Source organism: Amblyomma maculatum, chromosome 4 (assembly GCF_055883805.1).
Source record: "Amblyomma maculatum isolate TAMU_Amacu chromosome 4, ASM5588380v1, whole genome shotgun sequence".
Classification (NCBI taxonomy): domain Eukaryota; kingdom Metazoa; phylum Arthropoda; class Arachnida; order Ixodida; family Ixodidae; genus Amblyomma; species Amblyomma maculatum.
In genome coordinates this window covers 193137206-193158885 of record NC_139347.1, presented here as the reverse complement: position 1 = coordinate 193158885, position 21680 = coordinate 193137206, and the positions used below count along the sequence as shown (strand labels likewise).

The 21680-nt window shown below is 49.4% G+C and overlaps 1 protein-coding gene across 1 annotated transcript in view; it reads right to left on the bottom strand.

Annotated features, from left to right (window-relative positions):
- Positions 1–21680, bottom strand: part of LOC146193925 (membrane metallo-endopeptidase-like 1) — a 62421-nt gene that overhangs the window by 10060 nt on the left and 30681 nt on the right. Inside the window, exon 6 of the mRNA XM_084600655.1 lies at positions 1142–1405. Coding sequence (XP_084456781.1) covers positions 1142–1405 — 264 coding nt within the window. The remainder of the gene's footprint in view (positions 1–1141; positions 1406–21680) is intronic.

Genomic DNA, 21680 nt, shown 5'->3' with positions numbered 1-21680 from the left:
AAATGTGCGATTAAGGGCGCTGGAGTAAATAACAAGCACTCCTGTGACAAAATACATGGTAAGTAAAATGCAAGTTCAATGCCCTGTCTAGAGCCTCGCATGGAAGCAATGTTACAGTTGCAAGTGTTAGTGGCAAGTAGGCAACGTTCTAGCTGACCACGCGCTATCCTAGCTCGTTTAGTTCATTTGCTTACAATGCTCGACGTGGCATGCTTTTTCATCCCTGCGGAACCGGTCAAATGGAAGGCTGAAAGGAGGGGAAGATTCTCGTGGGGTCCAAATCACGGAATGTTCGCCTTCTGCTAGACTGTAGTCATGTCGCTAAAAATTATTATAACTGCATGTCAGCTGAGGTTATGGTCAACCTCAGCCACGTTGCTCTACTTCGGCCATCGCCAAAAAAGAATAAACGGGAAAAGGATGGCATGTTTAATTGGGGCTTCATGTTACATGATGCTCAGACAGTATCACTTCTATCGAAGGGAGGGTGATACGCGCAGAGCTCTTCAATACTACACGTTGTGAAACTTCCTGCGGCCATTAAAGTAAACTACTTCTAAGTTGCAAGCTTCCAGATTGCTGACAAATGTACAACCACCTGGCATGCAAAATCAGCTGAAAAGGTGCAATAGGATAACTTATTGCACTTAACAGCCGTAGGGATCAAGAGGAAAAATAAAAAGGAAAAAGCGATTTTTCACGACGCAAAAGCCGCAATGGCAGATAGCTTTCATTGGCCACTTGTAGATGGCGCCCAATTCATAAACACCCAAAAAATGCATACCGAAGCTAGTCACTCTTGAAACCCGCCTGGGTGGCGCTGTAGTTAGAGTGCTATACTATTGGCCTAATGATCCGGGATCGAATCCGGGCCTCGACGGCCGCCCTCTGGTAGAGTCGAAAAGCTATGCGCCCTTGTGCTCTGTGATGTCAGCGCACTGTACAGAACCCCAGGTGGCGGAAACTTCTGGAGTCCTTCAATACTGCGTCTCTCATAGCCTGAGCTGCTTTGGGACGCTAAACTCCAGATCAAACCAAGCCAGCCATATCTTGAAGCGGAATTTCCCAATCGGTCTTATCAAAAAGCTCTGTATGCGCGATCAGTGGCGGCAGGTACTTATGTGATGTGATGTACGCGTACATGAGTAATTGGATGGTGGCGTTGCGAATACGTTCGAGCAACTCCTCGACCTGCTGTATCCCAGCCGATCCGAGAGAAGCGCGCGCCCTCTCGCGGAAGAGCTGTCGCCGGAAGCGGCTCTCGGCGAACGTGTAGCAGTCGAGGGGCCGGTTGGACTCCGCCACCACCGCACTGCCGTACGAAGCGACCCCACCATCCAGCGAAGCGATCACCGTGAACTGCTGCGCGAACCACCAGCCCAGCACATACAGCATGTCCTCGTTGCTGCGTGCAGTAGACGTGAAGCGACATCAATGAAACAATGCAACCGCATTTTCAGCGACCGCTCTATGCCCTAACTCAACACGTCATGACCATAAATATTTGCTGTAGACAAGGCATTGTTCGCGATTGATATCAAGCTCCATAATCTGTGTAACCCATCAGAATACATTGATGATAGAAAACTTCACCTCCTTAATCTCTGTTGTTCACTGTAGTAAAGAAGTACACCAACGATTACGAAACACTGTATTGCGAAATTTGAGGGCAGCTTTGCACGCCTTTTGATTCTGTACAACATTGAGGCAAGACGTCATGTAGACATGCACGTTACACAGTTAAAGAGCATCTGTTATTTTCCACTCCTGGTGGTTCTTCAAGTGGCACTCTTGTGCCAGTCATTGAGCGTGGGTTAAGTAAGCCTTGTTATCGGTATGTTATACTAGCTGCAAAATGGTTTTTTTTTTTTTGACCGAGAAAGTCTGTGCAACTACTTCACGAGGTCGTCATAGGAGTCGGAAGAGTTACAGGTGATAGGAATGAGATTTTCTCGCGAATATGTGGTATGAAGTTCTTATTTGTTTTTACATCTTCGTTTAGTCCTCCTATTGCTAACGTCGGTGTGAGTGATATAGTGATGAGCGATATATGCAGGGATATTTGAATATATCCACGATTAATGCGTTTTATTGCGCGGGAAGTGTACGATATCTCTTTGGTAAGCTTGGCAGATGAGAATTGGATAGCCACTACCAGCAAGCCGATGACCAACTTTGCACCACGCCGTTCACCAACTTCACCTGAAATGCCAAAAAGTCCGTTGGCTACTGAAGACACATCCTTAAGTATGTAGATTGCTATTCTCGCCATTTTATTGTAGGCAAACAAGAACCTAAGCGGTGGCCTTGTGGTAGAGCATCCGCTCGCATTCGGGAGGTACGGGGTTCGATCCCCAGTGCCGCCGGGTACCCACCGGTTTCCAATGGGTACAAGATTTCCCCCGGCCTGGTGCTCGGCTCTTCTGGGGTGAAATGCTTGGGAAAAGGGGCCATGAACCAAAATGTTGGTTCAAGAAGAAAAAAAAGGGCCACATAATGGGCTGTTGCCGCGCAAGGCGGTCTTTATGTTGTCCGATGGCGGAACGAATCACTGCCACATCGGCGCAACTATTTGGGCCGTGGCCCCTTTTCCTAATCATTTCACCCCAGAGAGCCGAGCACCAGGCCGGGGGAAAGCTTGTACCCATTTAAAAACCGGTGGGTAACCGGCGGCACCAGGGATCGAACCCGGTACCTCCCGAATGCGAGGCGGATGCTCTACCACAAGGCACACTGCCTGAAAAAAGTGGCTAGTAGGTTTGAGGTGCCAGTTGTGTTTTCTGCCCCCAATAAACTGGGTGGGTTATGTGCAATAATAGGAAGAAAAAACAAAGGGCAATGCGATAAGAAGCATGTTAAGAGTTATATTGGATGTCGGGTGGGGGTTATTTATGAGGTTCCTCTGACGTGCGGTAATTTATATATTGGGCAAACAGGAAGATGTATTAAAGGGACACTAAAGAGAGAAAGGAAGTGGGGTTGCATCGATAGAATGCCAGTTCCTGATTACAAAAAGACCACTCTTACTGAAAACAGAGCTGTTATAAGGTAGTAAAGAAGAATAACAGAATTACAGGTATCGCCACCACAGCCAAACGGCCGAGGCTCGCAACAACAAATCACGTGACGCGCTAGGGATCCCGGAGGCTGACAAATGCGAATTACGTTGCATGTTTGAATGCAGTAGTACGTTTTTTCTCAAACATGATAACACGCTTTTATCATACGTAAACGACGGCGAAAAGACAACGTAAACGTTGCAAGGCAAATACAAAAATATATAGTTGGAGGCGCCACAGGCGCCCACTTCAGTTTTGGTTATGTTTCGGCTCAGGCATTTCGTGCGCACTCGGTAGTTTGTTTGAACCTGCAGCGCCTGAATTACGAGCTTGGAGCAGCAGATGCGCCTTGATGGTTCCCATTTGAGCATTCGGAGGCACGAGCGAGCGAAATCCGCTACCGCCGACACACTCCTTCGTTCACACTTCTGCGCCAACAAATCGCCGCCGTTGCCGCTTCGACTGCGACCTGACCGCTTGATTGCAGCTACGTACGCCACGAAAAGCATGCATATGCTATGTACCGAAGGAAAAACGCATTATCATTCAATTGTTCACTAAATCATGGCACATCTGACCAACATATACTGCGTCAACAAGACCTTCAACGTGCTATTTGCAGGCGTCGTAAACAAAAGGGGCATACTTGCCGCTCATACCAAGGAGAGCGTCGATATATTGCGCTCGTCGCCCGGCGAAAAAAAGGGCCTCGGGTAAAATGTAAAAACTAAAAATAACGAAGCACCAGAAATACATTACAAAAAGTTAAAAAAAATCAATTTGTAAAAAAGAAAAAAAAGAAAACCGACAGAAGCGGTAAGACTCGAACTCGGCACTGCTTGCTCCGTAACATTCGGCGCTAACCGCTCGGCTACGCCGCGCCACAAGAACCTTCGAAATATTTCTAGTTTTTATGTCATGGCCCCATTTACAATAAAGTGTTTCTGCTGCCGGTCTAAAAATTACAACTTCTTGATCATCGGCGCATGCTGCCTGCTCTCACGTCTTGCAACTAATGTTCTGGATGCGCACTATATTGTGCACTGGATCCATTTTAACATGTGGAATTTCACAGCGCTGGCAAATGTAGTGGCGCCGGCACTTCGGTCATGTTCTGCTACCGTGGACGTAATTTTCGCTGAACACGGAGCTGTAGCACAAACCTTGAAGGAAAAAAGTGCGACGAAGCTTCAAAACTGACAAGCGCAGCATCGAGGACACTATTTTGCTGGTAACTAAATCTTATTTGTATGTAAACATGTCAGGAAGCGTTGCGATGACCGAGGGCTCGGTTTGTTTATACACAGTGCAAGAAGGAGCGCAAAAGCTTGAGAAACATGTAAAGTATTGTGCATTACAAGCGCTCCGTTTTTTTTTTCTTCCTTTATGAGCCCATCGCTCGGTAAATTACTCTCTTCATCGTTTTATTTATTTCGGCTGAGGCCGTCATTGCGAGTACGCTGTTGCCAAGTTGGCCCTTGAGGGATGCGACGCCGCGGGCCGCGCCGGCTCGCTAGCTATCACGGAGTCTCCGCTTACGTCATAGTGTGCGTCACTCAACTCCAACTACGTAGTTGGAGGCCACAGTTTGAATTCCACCGGCGGGAACAAGAAAAAACCTCAACTTCTTATCGCAATATCTCAGCAATTATTCGATTTTTTGCTTCCGGATATGGGGCGACAGTGTCACCAAATGTAGTTTATTAGATTTTCATACCATCTTTGGCTGTCTTTAGTGTCCCTTTAATGATAGAGTGAGGGAGCATGAGAAGTCCATAGAAAATGGCAAAGGGTCAAATTTAGCCTTGCACTGCCAAAAGTGCAAGTGTGAGCCGTTTTTTAGCAGGCTAAACATATTAGGCAAGAGTCGGGATAAGATGGCACGCGAAATTTTAGAGGCGTATTGGATACAGAAGAAAGATGAGAGATGCATTAGTGAAGCTTCGTTGAGTTTACGTAGAAAAGAATTTAATTTTATTGAGCAATCCTCTTGAGTTATGCAAAGAACGAGATTATTATCGGGCCTCAAGCTGTTATTCTTGGCCTAAAGTTGTTATTCTTGGACTCATCTTACGTTTTTGGGGCCATGGGAGTTGGCAGAATTTTGTCCCCTCAAGTACATGGGCCTCGTGGCTTCTTAGATGTTGGCAAGATAAAGTTTCTCAATACATAGGGACTACTTAAGTTATGGGGTGTAGATGGGCATGTCCTACTGTATTTGCTGTATTTGTGTGGTGGTGTTTTTAGTGTATGACTTGTGACTATGTGGTGATATTTGCCTGTCCAGCGTGGTAGGAGTTACTGGGCAATGCAGAGGTGTGGATTTACAAGACAGTATAGAATTTGTGACTGTCATGTTTGGTCGATGTTTTTTGGGCTGAGAGGAAGAAAGTGTCACTATCCCCTTGGTAAAGAAGAGGAAGAATAGAAGAAGAGGAAGAAGAGATTGGTCACCGCCATGTTTGGACAAGGTTATGGTCTGCGAGGAAGAGAGTGCCATTTTCCCCTTGGCAAAGAAGAGGAAGATGAGAAGAAGAGGAAGTTGAGACGTGCCTGAGTGGAGAAGAGGAAGTGTTTTCCGGTTCTTCTTACAGTTGGTAGTGTGCGCGTGTGTTGTGGATCTTCTCCTGTGTTTGTGTTTGTTTGCGCCACATATCTGAATACGATCATGCACCAACTAGCCTCTCAAGCCGTTATTTTGAGAAACAAGAGCCTGTCTATAATTGGAGGCCGAAGCGTTAGGGGCCCCTCAGGAGCCCTACGTTAACGTTCAAGTTTTCCGAGATGTCAGTGTTCCATATGACCGCTGACGATTGCCCCAGGACGAGCAGCAGGCCCAGGTTGACCTTTGTCACCTGCAGTAAGGTGGCCGCTCTAGGCACCGTGCCCCGGTTGCACTTAAGCTTTATTTTTAGGTATATGTGGCGATAGTTTTAAGGGGTACCTCAGGATCCAGCGCTATCATTCCTGCTCTGTGTGAGCTTCCTGCGTCCAGGATGCCCATCGCAGGTTGCGGAACGTCGAGAAAACTACTGCATCACGAGTTGTCTAGTGCTGACTTTCAAAGGCTACCCTATATATAGCTACTCCTCAGGGCCACCCTATAGCTGCCGATTGGTTATGCCGATGGGGACGCCGCTCAAGCCAAGAACGGGACCGTAGTAGCTGCGCTCTGACAAAACATTTGAGTGAAATACAGCTCATGCGAAGCATGGTCTCCACATCCACGTCAATTTGAATTGAAACAGACTAATTTTCGAAGTATAAGCAGGCTTGATAGCTTGCTTCTCAACGTTGTAGTAGTGCCTTCATGGACCCACTAAAGTCTAAAATTACGCATTCGGCAAGGAGAACGTCTATTTTTAGCTTTTAGGCACATGTTATCATTTTTTATTGTAGGAGCTAATATGAGGAAGAACCAGCTCCAACGGCGCTAAGGCTCTAACTGACGTTTTCTTTGTGCCGCTCGCGCTTTCGGGCCTCCTGCCAACTTCCTTGTTTGGCGCCACGCCATGGCTTGCACCGAGCGTGGCGCTAGGGGCTACAGGTGTGCCCCTGTAGAGCGGGAGCCGCGCACAGCAGTGGCGAGCGTGCATAGAGTACTTCACACAAATGTCCAAAGACAAGGTCAAGGTCTGTAATCCTATTGTGTGGCTGCCGGTGGGAAGGTTAGTATTCTGGCGGCGAGCCAATGCTCATTGCGGTGGCCGACATGGAGGAACCCGACAGTACGGAACAGCAGCCAGAAGACGAGTACCCAAGCACCAGTAACAATTGCCAATTGCTGTAACGACAAAGAAATGCTCCTGTGACATACACTCTGCGCACATTCAAGGCGAAAGCCTTTAATGCCATACTGTCGTTAGCAAATGTGTCTTCGTTTCGAGAGCGAGAGCTAAATATTGTCATGGTGTTGGCGACTGGGGCTAGGTCAACAGAGCCGGTACAGGTAGAATTACGCGGTCCAAGGTTTAGGTGCGTCCTGCGAGTCCGGAGCCGATTCACTTCAACGTCGTTTTTCACTCCGAGCGCCCCTTGGCATTCCCCCCTCCTTAAGCGTAACGAACACAGTTACACGTGCACACAAGCGTACAAAAGCAACCTCCCCCCCCTCAAAAAAAAAGTTCTTAGATGTAGTTTGTCAGTCACCGTGCAAAGTACGGCTTCAATCGCAAGACATGAACTGTCTCTGGACGAGGTAGCCGACGGCCTGTGCGCTCTGATCCATCCGGGAGCACCTCGTAATTGACGTTACTGATGCGTCGCACGATTTTATACGGTCCGAAGCAGCGACAAATTAGCTTGTCTGAAAGGCCGCGGCGTCGAACAGGAGTCCACACCCACACCTGGTCCCCGGTGTTGTAGGAAACTTGTCTGTGGCGGAGGTTGTACCGGCGTGAATCCGTGTCCTCTTGCTGGGTGATGTGGACGCGTGCTAGTTGGCGTGCTTGCTCAGCATCTTGGGCAAACTGCTCGGCGTCAGAACAAAGTTCGGTATCTGTTTGGTAAGGGAGCATTGCGTCCAGCATCGTCCGAACCTCCCTGCCGTAAACGAGGCGAAACGGCGTGAAACGTGTAGTCTCTTGGACTGCCGTATTGTATGCGAACGTCACATATGGTACGATCGCATCCCAAGTCTTGTGCTGGGCGTCGACGTACATCGCCAGCATATCCGCGATGGTCCTATTAAGCCTTTCCGTCAGCCCATTGGTCTGCGGATGGTAAGCAGTAGCTTTTCGATGCGCCGTACCGCTGAGATGAAAGACTTCGGCCATCATTTTTGAAGTAAAGGCAGTCCCTCTATCAGTAGTAATACAGGTAGGAGCACCGTGCCGTAGTATGATCTGGTGTACAAAGAAATGGGCAACTTCAGACGCTGTACCACTAGGTAACGCTTTGGTCTCGGCATAGCGAGTCAGATAGTCTGTGGCGATGATTATCCAACGGTTGCCACCAGAGGACCGAGGGAAAGGACCGAGAAGGTCCATGCTGACTTGATCAAATGGTGCTCGTGGTGGCATTATGGGCATGAGGAGGCCCGCAGGCTTTTTTGCGGAACCTTCCGACGCTGACATTGCCGACAGCTTTTGACATAGCACTTAACGACAGTGGCAAGGTTGGGCCAGTAGAATGTCTGTAGTATCCTAGCAAGTGTGCACGAATAGCCCAAGTGGCGAGATGTTGGTTCATCATGGCACGCGGAAAGGATTTCCTCTCTCAGAGCTGTGGGTACCACGAGGAGGTAGGTTCTTGACTCGGATCTAGAGTTCTGCTTATAAAGCACACCACCTCTCAGGCAGAAAGTTTAGAGGCTCCGAGAAAAGCACTTAGGTATGGTGGCTGGCTGACCTTCTAAATAATCAATCAGTGCTCGTAAATCTGGATCTGCACGCTGCTGATGTGACGTATCTGAAGCATCAACAGCTCCGAGGAAACTGCCAGCGTCATCCGTGTCTGGTTAAGCGAGCTCGACAGGCGCGCGGGAGATCGTGTCAGCATCTTCATGCTTATGCCCGGACTTATAAACAATAGTGAGATCGAACTCCTGTAGGCGAAGGCTCCATCGCGCCAGGCGGCCGCATGGGTCACGCAGGTTGGCCAGCCAACACAAAGAATGGTAGTCAGTGACCACTTTAAATGGGCGACCATAAAGGTAGGGGCGAAATTTCGCAGCAGCCCAAATAATGGCGAGGCATTCCTTTTCAGTAGTTGAATAGTTCGTCCCGGCGCGGGATAAAGTACGGCTGGCATAGGCGATGACTCGTTCAACACCCTCTTGACGTTGCACGAGAACCGCCCCAAGGCCAATGTTACGGGCGTCAGTGTGCATTTCTGTCTCCCCCTGCTCATCGAAATGGGCTAGAACAGGCGGCGATTGGAGACGGAGACGCAGCTCAGCAAAAGCAGCTTCTTGTTCGTGAGTCCAAACAAAAGGGGTGTCTCCCCGGGTGAGCTGAGTCAGCGGTTCAGCGAGATCAGCGAAGTTATCGATAAAACGCCGGTAGTAACTGCACAAGCCGAGAAATCGGCGAACAGCTTTCTTGTCACGTGGAATCGGAAATTCCGCAACAGCAGCAATCTTGTCAGGGTCGGGCTTCACGCCGGCGGCGCTGACGACATGGCCGAGAAATTTAAGCTCTCGGTAGCCAAAGTGGCATTTCTGTGGCTTAAGTGTCAAGTTAGCGGATCGAAGGGATTCGAGTACTGACCGCAGGCGCTGAAGATGTTGTGCAAATGATTCTGCGAAGACCACCGCGTCATCTAGGTAGACTAGACAACACTGCCATTTAAGGCTGGCGAGGACAGTGTCCATCATCCGCTGAAATCTGGCCGGCGCGGAACACAGGCCGAAAGGTAGAACTTTAAATTCGTTAAGGCCGTCGGGTGTGACGAAGACCATCTTCTCACGATCTCGCTCATCGACCTCAATCTGCCAATAGCCACTTTTTAGATCAATGGACGAAAAATACTTTGCACGCCGAAGGCGGTCGAGAGAGTCGTCAATCCGCGGCAAGGGGTAGACATCTTTCTTGGTTACGGCGTTCAGTTTGCGGTAATCGACGCAAATACGTAACGTGCAGTCTTTCTTTTTAACTAGAACGACCGGGAAGGACCACGAGCTATTGGAAGGCTGGATAACCTCATCTTCGAGCATTTCCTTAACTTGTGACCTAATAACTTCGCGCTCGGTCGAAGAGACGCGGTAGGGGTGCTGGCGGATTGGGCGCACATTATCGAACGTCACGATCTGGTGCTTGGCGATGGGAGTTTCACTTTTGACGACGATGCAAAACACTCTTTGAATTCGAGTAACAATGAAAACAGCTGGTCACGCTGGCTGACCGATAGCTCTGAGCTGACATCGAGATTGTCGAGGGATGTGGGCGGTGGCACGGTTTCTGTGGACAAGCACTCGGATACATCAGAGTGTCACGCAAAAGGTGCCGATACTCGTGCGAAAAATTTGTAACAAGTACCTTGGACTGACCACGGTGAAGATGTATCAAACTGCGGGCCACGCAGACTCCTTGTGTCAACAGTAACGATACGTTAGTTTCGGCTATTGCGTCACCATCGTTAAGGGCATTGCATTTGACATTAACGAAGGTGCTGGTTCGGGGTGGCAGAGTGACACTGTCCTCATAAACTCGAAGCACATTGAGTGGTTGCTTTGCACCGCTGAGGGCCACTGCTTTCTCAGTAGAAAACGAGACCTTAGAATTCCGGAGATCAATAATTGCGCCATATTCACGAAGAAAATCTACGCCCAGAATCAGGTCACGCGAACAGCTTTTCAGAACAAGGCAGCTTACCACAAATGTTGATTCTTGAATTTGAACTCTGGCCGTGCACATGCCCAGAGGAGTAATCAGATGACCACCTGCGGTGCGAACGTTTGTGCCAGCCCACGGAGTCAAAACCTTCTTGAGAATTGTGGCAACTGGCTGCTCAAAATAGAATAATCAGCGCCAGTATCCAACAGAGCTCGAACATGGCGACCATCCAGTACCACGGGTATGTAAAACGAAATCTGCTCGCGAATGTCAGGCTTCTGAGTCTTTGAGGGCTCTGCGTCGGTGTACGCGGTCTGCTTCACCTGCAATTCGTCGTCGTTGCAGATGCGTTGTTGCAGCGTCCATTCCACCGGCAGTTCGTCGTCGTTGCGGGTGCGTGGTTGCGTCGTTTGTTCCACCGGCAATTCGTCGTCGTTGCGGGCGCGTCGTTTCGTCGTCGGTTCCACCGGCAATTCGTCGTCGTTGCAGGTGCGTCGTGGTGGCGTCGAGGTGGCGTTATGATCGGTAACCGCGGACTTTTCTAATGTCAATGCATAGTCTTTCCGTGTCCGCATCAATGGGGGGTCTCCCGCGCCGCGATGTCCAGCGAGCCTACCCCCGAAGGTCGCTGATTTCAGTTTTCCCTCTGGGGACTGGGCGAGAGGCCCTGCACTGCCCATGAGGAACTCGTAGCAGATGGCGACGGGCGAGACCTGGGTGACGGTGATCTAGATAGTCGCAGACGAGACGGAACGATCCGGCGCTGATCATTGACGAAATCTTCAACGGCTCGAGGCCGTTCGCCGTAGCGAGGCCGCGGAGAATCAGCGGAAAACCCTTCGAGACCTAGTCGACGGTACGGACAGCGCCGATAGACATGACCCGGTTCGCCGTAGTGAAAGCATAACGGCCGTCGCTCGGGGGTACGCCACTCGTCTGCTTTCCGTGTAGGCGGTCGAGAATCTGTGACGTACTGGATCACGGGGGCTGCTGTTTTCGGCCCAGCTACGTTCGGAGGAATCAGGGACGGCGATGAGGGCGGAGAGTATTGCAGCACCTGGGAGTATGTAGGGCGGTGACACTCTGGTGGTGCAAGAGGAGGAGTAGGGCGAGGTTCACTGATTGGAAATGGAGGCCGGAGCGCTTGCTGCACCTCGTCGCGGACAACGCTGGCAATGGAGGAAGGAGCTGGTTGAGGTGTGCCATACATCAGTCGGAGTTTGTCGCGCACAACGGAACGTATGAGCTCACGTAGCGCCGATGTGTCCATGCTATGCGATGGGAACTCAGCAGAGACGGAGGCGGCGTGGATGGTGCCATCCCGTGCCGAAGCTCGCTGCTGAAGCACTTTCTCTATAGTGGATGTTTCCGCAAAGAATTCTGCAACAGTTTTCGGCGGGCTGCGCACCAGGCCAGCGAAAAGCTGCTCTTTGACGCCACGCATGAGGTAGCGCAGCTTTTTGTCCTCGGACATCGTAGGATCCGCACGCTTAAACAGGCGCGTCATGTCTTCGATATACGCCGCGACGGTTTAGTTAGGCATTTGGATCCGAGTGTGTAGAGCGCGTTCGGCCCGTTCGCGGCGATCTGAGCTTCCGGAAGTTGCCGCAAGATGACGTTTGAACTCACTCCAAGACGACAGCTGCTCTTCATGGTTCTCGAACCACGTCAGAGCGCCATCTTCGAGGCTGAAATATACATTTCGAAGCCGTGCGGCGTCATCCCAGAGGTTGAATGTAGCTACCCTTTCGTAGTGTTGCAACCAGTCGTCGACGTCTTCATAGGTGTCCCCGTGAAAGGTCTTTGAGACGCGGGGGTTTTGCAACGTACGTAGGTGGGGGTCGCGCCAGGCATTGCGACGACGTCGTGGCTACTGGTAGTCGTGCCCGAGGGGGAAAATTCAGGTGGTAGGCCTCGTTGCCTGCAGCTAGTGCGGTGAACGGGCGTTTTCTCGAATATATGACCAGCACTCCTGCTTAGCGTAGGGGTACGGGACACCAGACCTGACCTCCACCAGATTTGTCACGGTGTTGGCGAGTGGGGCTAGGTTAACAGAGCCGGCACAGGTAGAATTACGCGGTCCAAGGTTTAGGTACGTCCTGCGAGTCCGGAGCCGATTCACTTCAACGTCGTTTTTCACTCTGAGCGCCCCCTGGCAATATAAATTAATAGGCCTTGTCTTCACCGGGAATCGAACCTCAATCCCTTGGATCCCCAGCCGAGCGCTTTACTATTGTGCCGCGCCCAGGCTTTTTATTCGTTACCGGTCAACAAAGTACATACAGGCAGAAACTCACTAGCCTACCTTTGGCTTAAGCGATGTATTCCAACTTTTTCATTTTGATCAACCCGTCGATCACATCCACGCCCCGGATCGTGAAACGCTCTTCATAATTCCGCGTGTCTACCATGAAGATGATAGCGGGATTCCGCAAGTGGCAGATACTACACCTTTCCTTTCCTGTAAACGAATTATAGAACGCCGTTGAACTTTGATGCGGTCAATGAAATGCTGGTTGTGTTCGACATTGGGCGCACGACGTACCGTCAGGAGAGGTCATGACGTCACCAGGCGATTCGGGGACTGGGGGGTGGGGAGGGGTAGGGTGGCCTCCTCATCTGGTGGAAGAATAAAGTTGTTATCCCGTCACATGCATATACGAAGCTTAACGCGCCGGGCGTTCCATCCAGGCGTCCGTGCGGTGCCTTTCAATTGGCGCTTCCTCGAACGCCACACCACGCAGCAAATAGACGCTACCGTTCCAGTGGTGAACGACGGCTGTTGCAACGCGCGTTTTCTCCCCTTTTCTTTCTTCTCTAACTTCTCTTCTGTCCACACAAGGCAGTGGAAGTGGCTCAGCCACGGAGCCAGTAGCAGGCCCGTGCATTTTGTTTTCCTTCTTCCTTCAGTCGCAACAACAAGAACAAAGGCAGACCCAGATGTCTACGAGGCGTTAGTACAGCAGGCATCAGCGGCGTTTGAAATTGATTTTCAGGGTAGAGAAGGGGCAGTATATGTCACGATTCTCTTCAGCTTCTCTCTTCACTTTTGCTTCATCTATGTTGACGACATGTTGGTCTTTTCCCGTAACGCCTACAAACACCACACACACATTCGTTTACTTTTCCAGCGCCTCGATCACCACAGCCTACTCGCCAATGTCCCAAAGAGCACGTTCGGTGCTTCAGTCGTCAAATTCCTCGGCAATAAAGTTTCATCAAAGGGAACTCAACCTTTGCCTCAAGGCATCTCAGACCTGCAAAATTATCCCCAACCCACCACCGCCAAAGACCTTCGCCGTTCCCTCGGCATGCTGAATTTTTACAAGCGTTGCTTGCCACACGCAGCCGACTACCAGGCACCCCTCCATGATACCTTGGCTGGACAACGAGGACACCAACCCGACACATGGACACCGGCTTTAACGCAACTTTTCAAAGATCGCAAAGCTGCTCTCGGCACCGCTACACGTCTCTCCCAGCCCGCGCCAGACGCTCCATTCAGGCTCTTCACAGACGCCTCTAACTTCTTCACAGACGCCGCGCCTGTGCAACGCGTAGGCAACACCTGGCATCCCTTGGCGTTCTTAGAGAAACTCTGAGCACGGCAAACAACCCCTCCTGTGGCCAGTCCCATCAACGACATCACGCCTCCTCCCCGTCGAGTTCGCCAGCTAACTACAGAGACCTCCTGGCGATATACGAAACCGTTCAACACTTTCGCCACATTCTTGAAGCACAGCATTGTCCTACCTACACCGACGATAACCCTCTGGCCTACACCTTTTCCCAAAGAACGACAAACTTCCACCGATCCAGCAGAACCAGCTATCGTTCATTGCCCAGTTTACTATCGACATTCAACATGTCATCGAAAAGGACAACGCGGTCACCGACGAGCTTTCACATGTGGCAGCTATCTGCTCTTCGCAAATAACAGCTGACGTCCTCGCCGAGGTTCAGACTACGGGCGTCGAACTGCAAGAAATTATTAAGGGCAGGTCCTCCCTACAGTTGCAACAAGTCCCAATACCTGGATCGACGACTATCTACTGCGACATCTCAGCAGCACGAAGCAGGCCTACGTGCCCCATTCCTATCGCCGTAGCCTCTTCAACCAGCGGCATAATCTCAGCCATCCGGCCTACGCGCCTCTACACGTCTCGTGGCCGACCGCTATGTCCGGCCCTCCATGCAGCGGGATTGCCATACCTGGGACCACTCCTGCATTCAATCCCAGCGCTCTAAAGGCACTAACCATTATAATAGGGCACTTTACCCCAGCTGGACCCTATCGCTAGTGCCTCACCGCCATCGATTTGTATACTCGATGGCCTGAAGCATGGTCCATCGCGAGATTTATCTTGAAGACGTCGCCTCAGCCTTCTCGATTGCTCGTCTTGGGCCCTCTCGCCGCATTATCCTCGACCAAGGGCGACAGTTCGAATCGCAGCTTTTTAGGCTCCTCGGGCTCATCGGGTTTGAGCGCTCCAGAACCACCAACTACCACCCCAACGCCAACGGAATGGTCGAGAGTTTCCACCGACAGTTGAAAGCAGCCATGTGCCACCCAGACTCAACCTGGCTCGAAACCCTCCCTGCCGTCGCCCTAGATCTTCGCGCCACTTTCAAGCCAGACATTCAGACTACACCCGCATTTCTCGTCTACCGGGAACCGCTCCGTCTCCCAGGCGAATTTCTTGCTGCACCACCATCCACCACCGTGACACCAGATCCCACCGATTTCGTCGCCCGGCTCCGACTCACCGTCGCTGCCCTCCTCCCGTTACCTGCAACCCACAAGTGTAAAACTGCCCCTTTCGTCTTCAAAGATGTGGTAACATTCACACACGCTTTTCTCCGCGACGACAACATTCGCAGGCCTTTCCAGCCACCTTACAGTGGACCTTACTCAGTTCTCCGTCGCGACAATGAAACCTTCCCCCTGCGCGTTAACAGGAACGACGTCCGCGTCTCTATCGATCGGTTGAAGCCAGCCTACACCAATTTACTGAACCAGGAAATACTAGTACACCCACAGCGTCCATCCCTGAGCCACCGATAATACGCAACGCTACCGCTGCGTCACTCGAGGCATGTGTCAGTGACGGTGGCTACAAAAACAGGCTGCCCGGCTGGAATGTTTGGCCATGTGGCTTTTTCGTTCCACAACTGAGACGAGCGTAGCGTTCATTTGCTTCTCCGCTGCCACCACTGATCGAATAAACATTTGTTAGGTTGTTATTTTGGGATTCGTCCTTCAGCAGTAATTACATCCCACACTCATTTTTGGGCGCCAGACTCAATAGCACAGGGTGACATCAAAGGTATTCCGTGAGTGCAGACGGCTCATAAAAAGACGGGTACGCATGTTTGTGTCCTCATGACGTCGAAAAGAACTGCACCGCAAGGTTCATTACATGGGGTGGCGTGTGATCACGTGTAGACCTTGACACAGGCTCTGTGGATGGTGATGTAGCGATAGGAGCCGATGAAAACATGCTATCTTAATGGAGCCGATGTGAACTTGAAAATGCGGCACCGCGTTGTGCGTCTGAAGTGGAACGCGAGGATGGAACAAAACACAGGTTCGCTACGTGTCCATCGCTTGTGATTGCTTTTGTATCTCCCGCAGTTCTGCTGAGAAGGGTGCGGAGATCAAGGCTTGCGTGTCTACAATCGGAAGGAGCAGTACAGGCTTCTCAACTCTTGTCTCCGGTGTCGAGAAAGTTTGTCTATTCAGCATGCGTAGCGGGCTCGAAACGTCAAGAAACTTGGATAATGAAAAATAGGTTGTAGGATGGCGTGATTGGGGTGAGGACATGTAGAGAGATGAAGCGCGTGGTCCAGTGTGAAATACAGGAATAGGCATGACTTCTTTCTTTCTTTTAAATGCTGCAAACCTTGTATATGTCCAAGCAGGGTGGGTTACATGGCAAACAAAACAATAATAACAACATTAATTAACATCAAACTGTGACGTAAAGCAATAAACAATCATTCCAGACGGTTACAGTGCGAGGAAAAAAATGAAAACTTGAATAAATCTGCTTGCGCGAAAAACGGCATCAGCGATTTAAGATGATGGTGGCACGTATGCTTCGATGTTAAAAGCGACAGGTATGGAGAAGGGTTAATAGCTAGATCTCGATTCAAAAATAAGCAAGAAATTGCAAACGTAAACCACTAACCTGCATCATTGCATGAGGGTGAGTCATACGGAGCAAATTTACAGTCAATAAACCTTACAGCTTTTCTCTGTGCCTTTTCTCAATTAGTGATATTGTGTTGAGTAAATGGGTCCCAGACAACGCATTTATATTCAAGTTTTGGTCTAATTATTGAATTGTAAGCAATTACCATGGATCACTGCCTTGTCGTGGCGCAGGGGCTTGCGAAACGTGATGAAGTCGTGAGCTCTGCTGTGAATGGCCACCCAAGATAGAGAGTTCTGACAAAATGTGATTCACTGGAGAAGCTAATGGCAACCAGCTCCAGTATTTCCTGCTAAGAAATCCCTATAGCCAGTCACAATCGCATTAATGGTATGGCGCCGGAAGATGAGCCCCCCCCCCCCCCCCCCCCCCCAGGTTGGAAGGCGTCCCACGTGTTACTGGGGATGAACAAAGGGCGATTCCTAGTAGCTACAGGACGAAAGAAGCGGTTGGGCTAAAGCCAAAAGGACGCTCAGTTGTGGATGTGTCGGAAAACGACCGGAAAGTCCGATATTGCAAGGAGATATATCGCATAGCAACACGAAATGTAAAATCTATGACGCAAGGTAAACTGGATGTCGTCAAGCGAGAATTGGACAGATTGAACACTGATGTCTTGGGTATCAGCGAGCTCAAGTTGACCGGAATGGGGGAATTTAATTCCAGCGACCATTATATCTTTTATTGTGGGCACGAATCCAGGAGAAGGAATGGGGTCGCTCTCGTAGTAAACAGAAGAATGGGCAAAGTAGTGCTAGGGTACAACCCCAAAAACGACCGAATGATTTCACTTCGGATCCAAGGTTACCCTTTCAACATAACAGTTATCCAAGTCTATGCACCAACCACTACTGCTGAAGAAGCTGACGTTGAGAGATTTTATGCTGACCTGCAATGCCTTTTAGACCGCACTCCATCATCAGACATACTTTTTTTCATAGGAGACTGGAATGCTAAGGTCGGGAGTGAAGAAATATCCGGAATTATAAGAAAGTTCCGTCTTGGCGAGCCAAATGAAGCTGGGCAGAGGCTAGTAGAGTTTTGTCAAGAAAACAACCTGACCATAGCGAATACTCATTTTCGACAGCACAAGAGGCACCTGTACACATGGACTTCACCGGACGGTCTGTACAGGAATCAGATCGATTATATTCTTTGCCGCCAGAGGTGGAGAAGCGCTATACAAGCAGTAAAAACAAGGCCTGGGGCCAATTGTGGCACCGATCATCAGCTTCTTGTTGCCAAATTTAGGCTTTTATTGAGGAAAACGCAGAAACCTAGAAGGCCTTTCAGGTATGATCTGGATCAAATTCCATCAGAATATGCTGTGGAAGTGAGGAATCGGTTTCAAGAATTAGATCTAGAAGACAGAGAGCCTGAAGAGATGTGGACTGATGTTCGTGATATAATACAAGAAGTTGCTACTCAGGTAGTTCCAAAGCAAAAGAAATGCAAGAAAGCAAACTGGGTATCTGAAGAGGCTTTGCAAATAGCTGAGGAAAGGAGGATGGCAAAAGTTATGGGGGAAAGAGAAAGATACAAGGTTCTCAATGCGGATTTTCAAAAATAGCAAGGAGAGATAAGAATGCCTTCCTGAACATACAGTACCAAGCAGTTGAGGACAACAGCCAATTAGTCAACAGACAACAGCCAAGAGCTCTGTATAAGACAATCAAAGATATCAAAGGAAGCTTCTGTGCTAAGCTGGGCTTGATAAAGGACAAACGAGGCAAGGACCTCACTGAAGTCTCAGAGATAAAGAAGAGGTGGCAGGAATACACAGAACTGTACAAGAAGGACCCGGATGTGCAAACGCAACATAAGACGGTTATGATTACTGATCTCGAGCCGGGCATCCTGAAGATCGAGTAAAATTTAATGGGCCTTAGCCAGCCTTGCTAAGAACAAAGCTAGCAGAATTAATGGCATTCCAGCTGAGTTGCTTCAAAACCTGAACCATGACGCTGTTAACATTATGTATACATTATGTCAGAAGATTTGGACAACCCTGCAGTGGCCAAAGGATTGGAGGAGGTCAGTTTACATCCCCATTCCAAAGTAAGGCAGTGCCAAAGATTGTTCCAACTACCGCACGACCGCGCTTATTTCGCATGCTAGCAAGGTGATGTTGAAACTCCTCCACGGTAGGCTGCAGAAGTATGTGGATCGGGAGCTTCCGGACGTGCAAGCTGGGTTCCGCAAGGGCAGAGGAACTAGAGACCAGATTGCCAACCTACGCTGGATCATGGAGAAAGCAAGAGAGTTCCAGACACCCATCTACTTCTGCTTTATCGATTATACAAAAGTGTTTGACTGCGTAGATCGCATCAGATTGTGGCAAGCTCTCCAAGAGATGGAAGTTCCAATTCACCTCATTTGTCTCCTCAGGAACCTGTATGAAGGGCAAGAGGCAACAGTCAGAACTTGGCACGGTCTTACTGATTGGTTTCCGATTGAGAAAAATTGGGACTGCGGGACAAGGCTGCATACTGTTGCCCTGCCTATTTAACCTATATGCAGAGTGCATCATGAGGAAGGCCGGTCTGGACGAATTTTCAGCTGGAATGAAGACTGCTGTGAAACCTATCAACAACCTTAGATATGCGGATGATACCACTATAATGGCAGAAAGTGAAGTGGAACCCAAGAGACTTCAGATGCGCGTACAAGAAGAGCGTGAGAAGTTTGGGCCTAAACTGAACATTGAAAAGACAAAGATCATGGCGTCTAGCCCTATCTAGTCCTGGAGTATCAAGGGACAAGAATTGGAAGCTGTGACAGATTTTCTCTTTTTGGGCTCCAAGATTACCCCGGAAGGAGACTGCAGTCATGAAATTAGGAGACGCCTGTTTCTGGGAAAGAGAGCCATGGTTAGCCTTGACTGCCTAGTAAAGAGCAAATACATTAGTCTGCCAACAAAGATCCGTATAACTCGTGCTATGGTCTTTCCAGTTGTGATTTATGGATGCGAGAGTTGAGCTGTGAAGAATGCTGACCGCCGAAGAATTGACGCGTTTGAATTGTGGTGCTGGCGGAGACTCGTGAGAGTTCCTTGGACGGCCAGAAGATCAAATCCGTCGATTTTGTCGACCATAAACTCTGACTGCTCATTGGAGGGTCAAATTCTAAAGTTAAAGCTCAGCTACTTTGGTCATCTGATGAGAAGAGAAGAGTCACCGGAGAAAGATTTGATGTTGGGAAAGGTTGAGGGTCGCCGCAGAAGGGGTAGGCAGCGAATGCGATGGTTAAATGGCATCCTCGAGGCGCTGCAGATTAAGTTTTGTGATGTTAGGAAGATGTGAGAGACCGGAAAGCGTGGCGTGACATGGTCCATAGGGTCATGAAGAGTCGGACACGACTGAACGACTGAACTGAACTGAGTTTTACGCTAGAGGGAGAATTTTCAGGCTTATGTCCTAAAAAGTATAGTTTACGTCATGCGGAAAAGCAGATGTTATCTCAAGATCAAAAAACAGCGCGGCTACTTGGGACAAACAGAGAGGAGAATAACGGACAAGCGCTGACTAACAACTGAAGTTTATTCGAAAAAGGCACAGGTAATATACACTTTTTTCTCAAGAACCAGGACGCATGCGCTCCCAAACAAGCATCAGTCTAATCATGGGATAAAAAACTATGCACACCTCTTTTTAACAACACTAATGTAATCTACAGGCATAAGGATCAACTAACCAGGGAGTTATCGGAAGCCTATCACATCCATAGAAAAGGGTATAGTTGCGTGAGCACGCCATCGGTGCTTCTGCATGACACTGAGATTGTATATTTGGATTCCCATGATTAGACTGATGCTTGTTTGGGAGCGCATGCATCCTGGTTCTTAAGAAAAAAGTGTATATTACCTGTGCCTGTTTCGAATAAACTTCAGTTGTTAGTCAGCGCTTGTCCGTTATTCTCCTCTCTGTTTGTCCCAAGTAGCCGCGCTGTTTTTTTTTTTTTTTTTGATCTTGCAATGCACCAACTAGCTCAGATTTTCGTTCTTCTGCAGATGTTATCTATGTGCAAATTCGACGATAAATTATTAGTAAGCCTAATATTGTGATTGTAAGTTGTCATTTAGTCTCTTCCAACAAAGGTGACGAACCTAGCCTGCAGTTAAACGAAAATAGGGTATTTTGCGAGAAAAGCGAACAACGACGATCCTATAAATGTTAAGTTTCATGTCCCACGTTTCACACCATTCAAAAATCTCAGCAAGAGAGGAGTTAAGATATATTTGGTCGTGGTAACTTAATGACGGCAGCGGTACTGTAGCAGCCTGCTGTTGTGATGACGTGGCTAGACGCGACGATGTAGAGCACCGTGGGTTGAATTTGGAAGGTTCGAGAATAAGTGAGAAGTGGGGAGCTTTGGATGACTTGCCTGGGTGCAGGAGCCGCAAGAAAGGAAGTTTGGCCAGCCTGGGAAGAAGCGTCTTCGACAGGAGCCTTGACTGAAGTATGCAAGACCGTATATGAAGGTTCCCGCGAAAATGGCAGGGAAGGTAAGCTCCTTGGTTCGGGCAACTGAGAGGAAGGGTGTGGAGAACGTGATGGCGTTAGAATGGTCTCAGCCTCGTTTATAAAAAGCAGAGGGGGGGGGGGGGGGGGGTAAATGACTCTATAGTGGTTCAAGACGGCTGCCCGCAGGTCGTTGTACGGTGTCGAACTTTATGAGGATACGAAGAGTTCTTTAACTCGGGTAAGGTGCAAAGTAGGAAGCCGCGCTTGAAGATTTGCTTGGTTATATTATGCAGGAGCAAGGAAGCCTCGAACTGCCGCAACCAAGCAGCGGCACTGCTTGCGCAAACGAGGGGTAGCAGTGGGTTCAATTGAGGTTTCGGCCACGTCATCGCAGCGTAGAAGCGGGAAATAATGGTAGTGTGCTCACCGGCTCGTGGTCGTCAGCGTAGTACCGCTAAGTTGTGGTGCTTGCCCGTCGCCGGCGTAAAGAGGGGTGGACGAGCCGGCGGAGTCTATGGTAGATGTCGGTTGTAGAGGTTTTGTTCGAAACAGTCATCAAATCTGTCGAAGCTAAGATGAAGAACTAGCTAGCATTAAGGTTCGAACTTAAGTTTGATTTGTTGTTGTTGTTCTCTACATAGATGGCACATACCCACACAGGAGGATCGG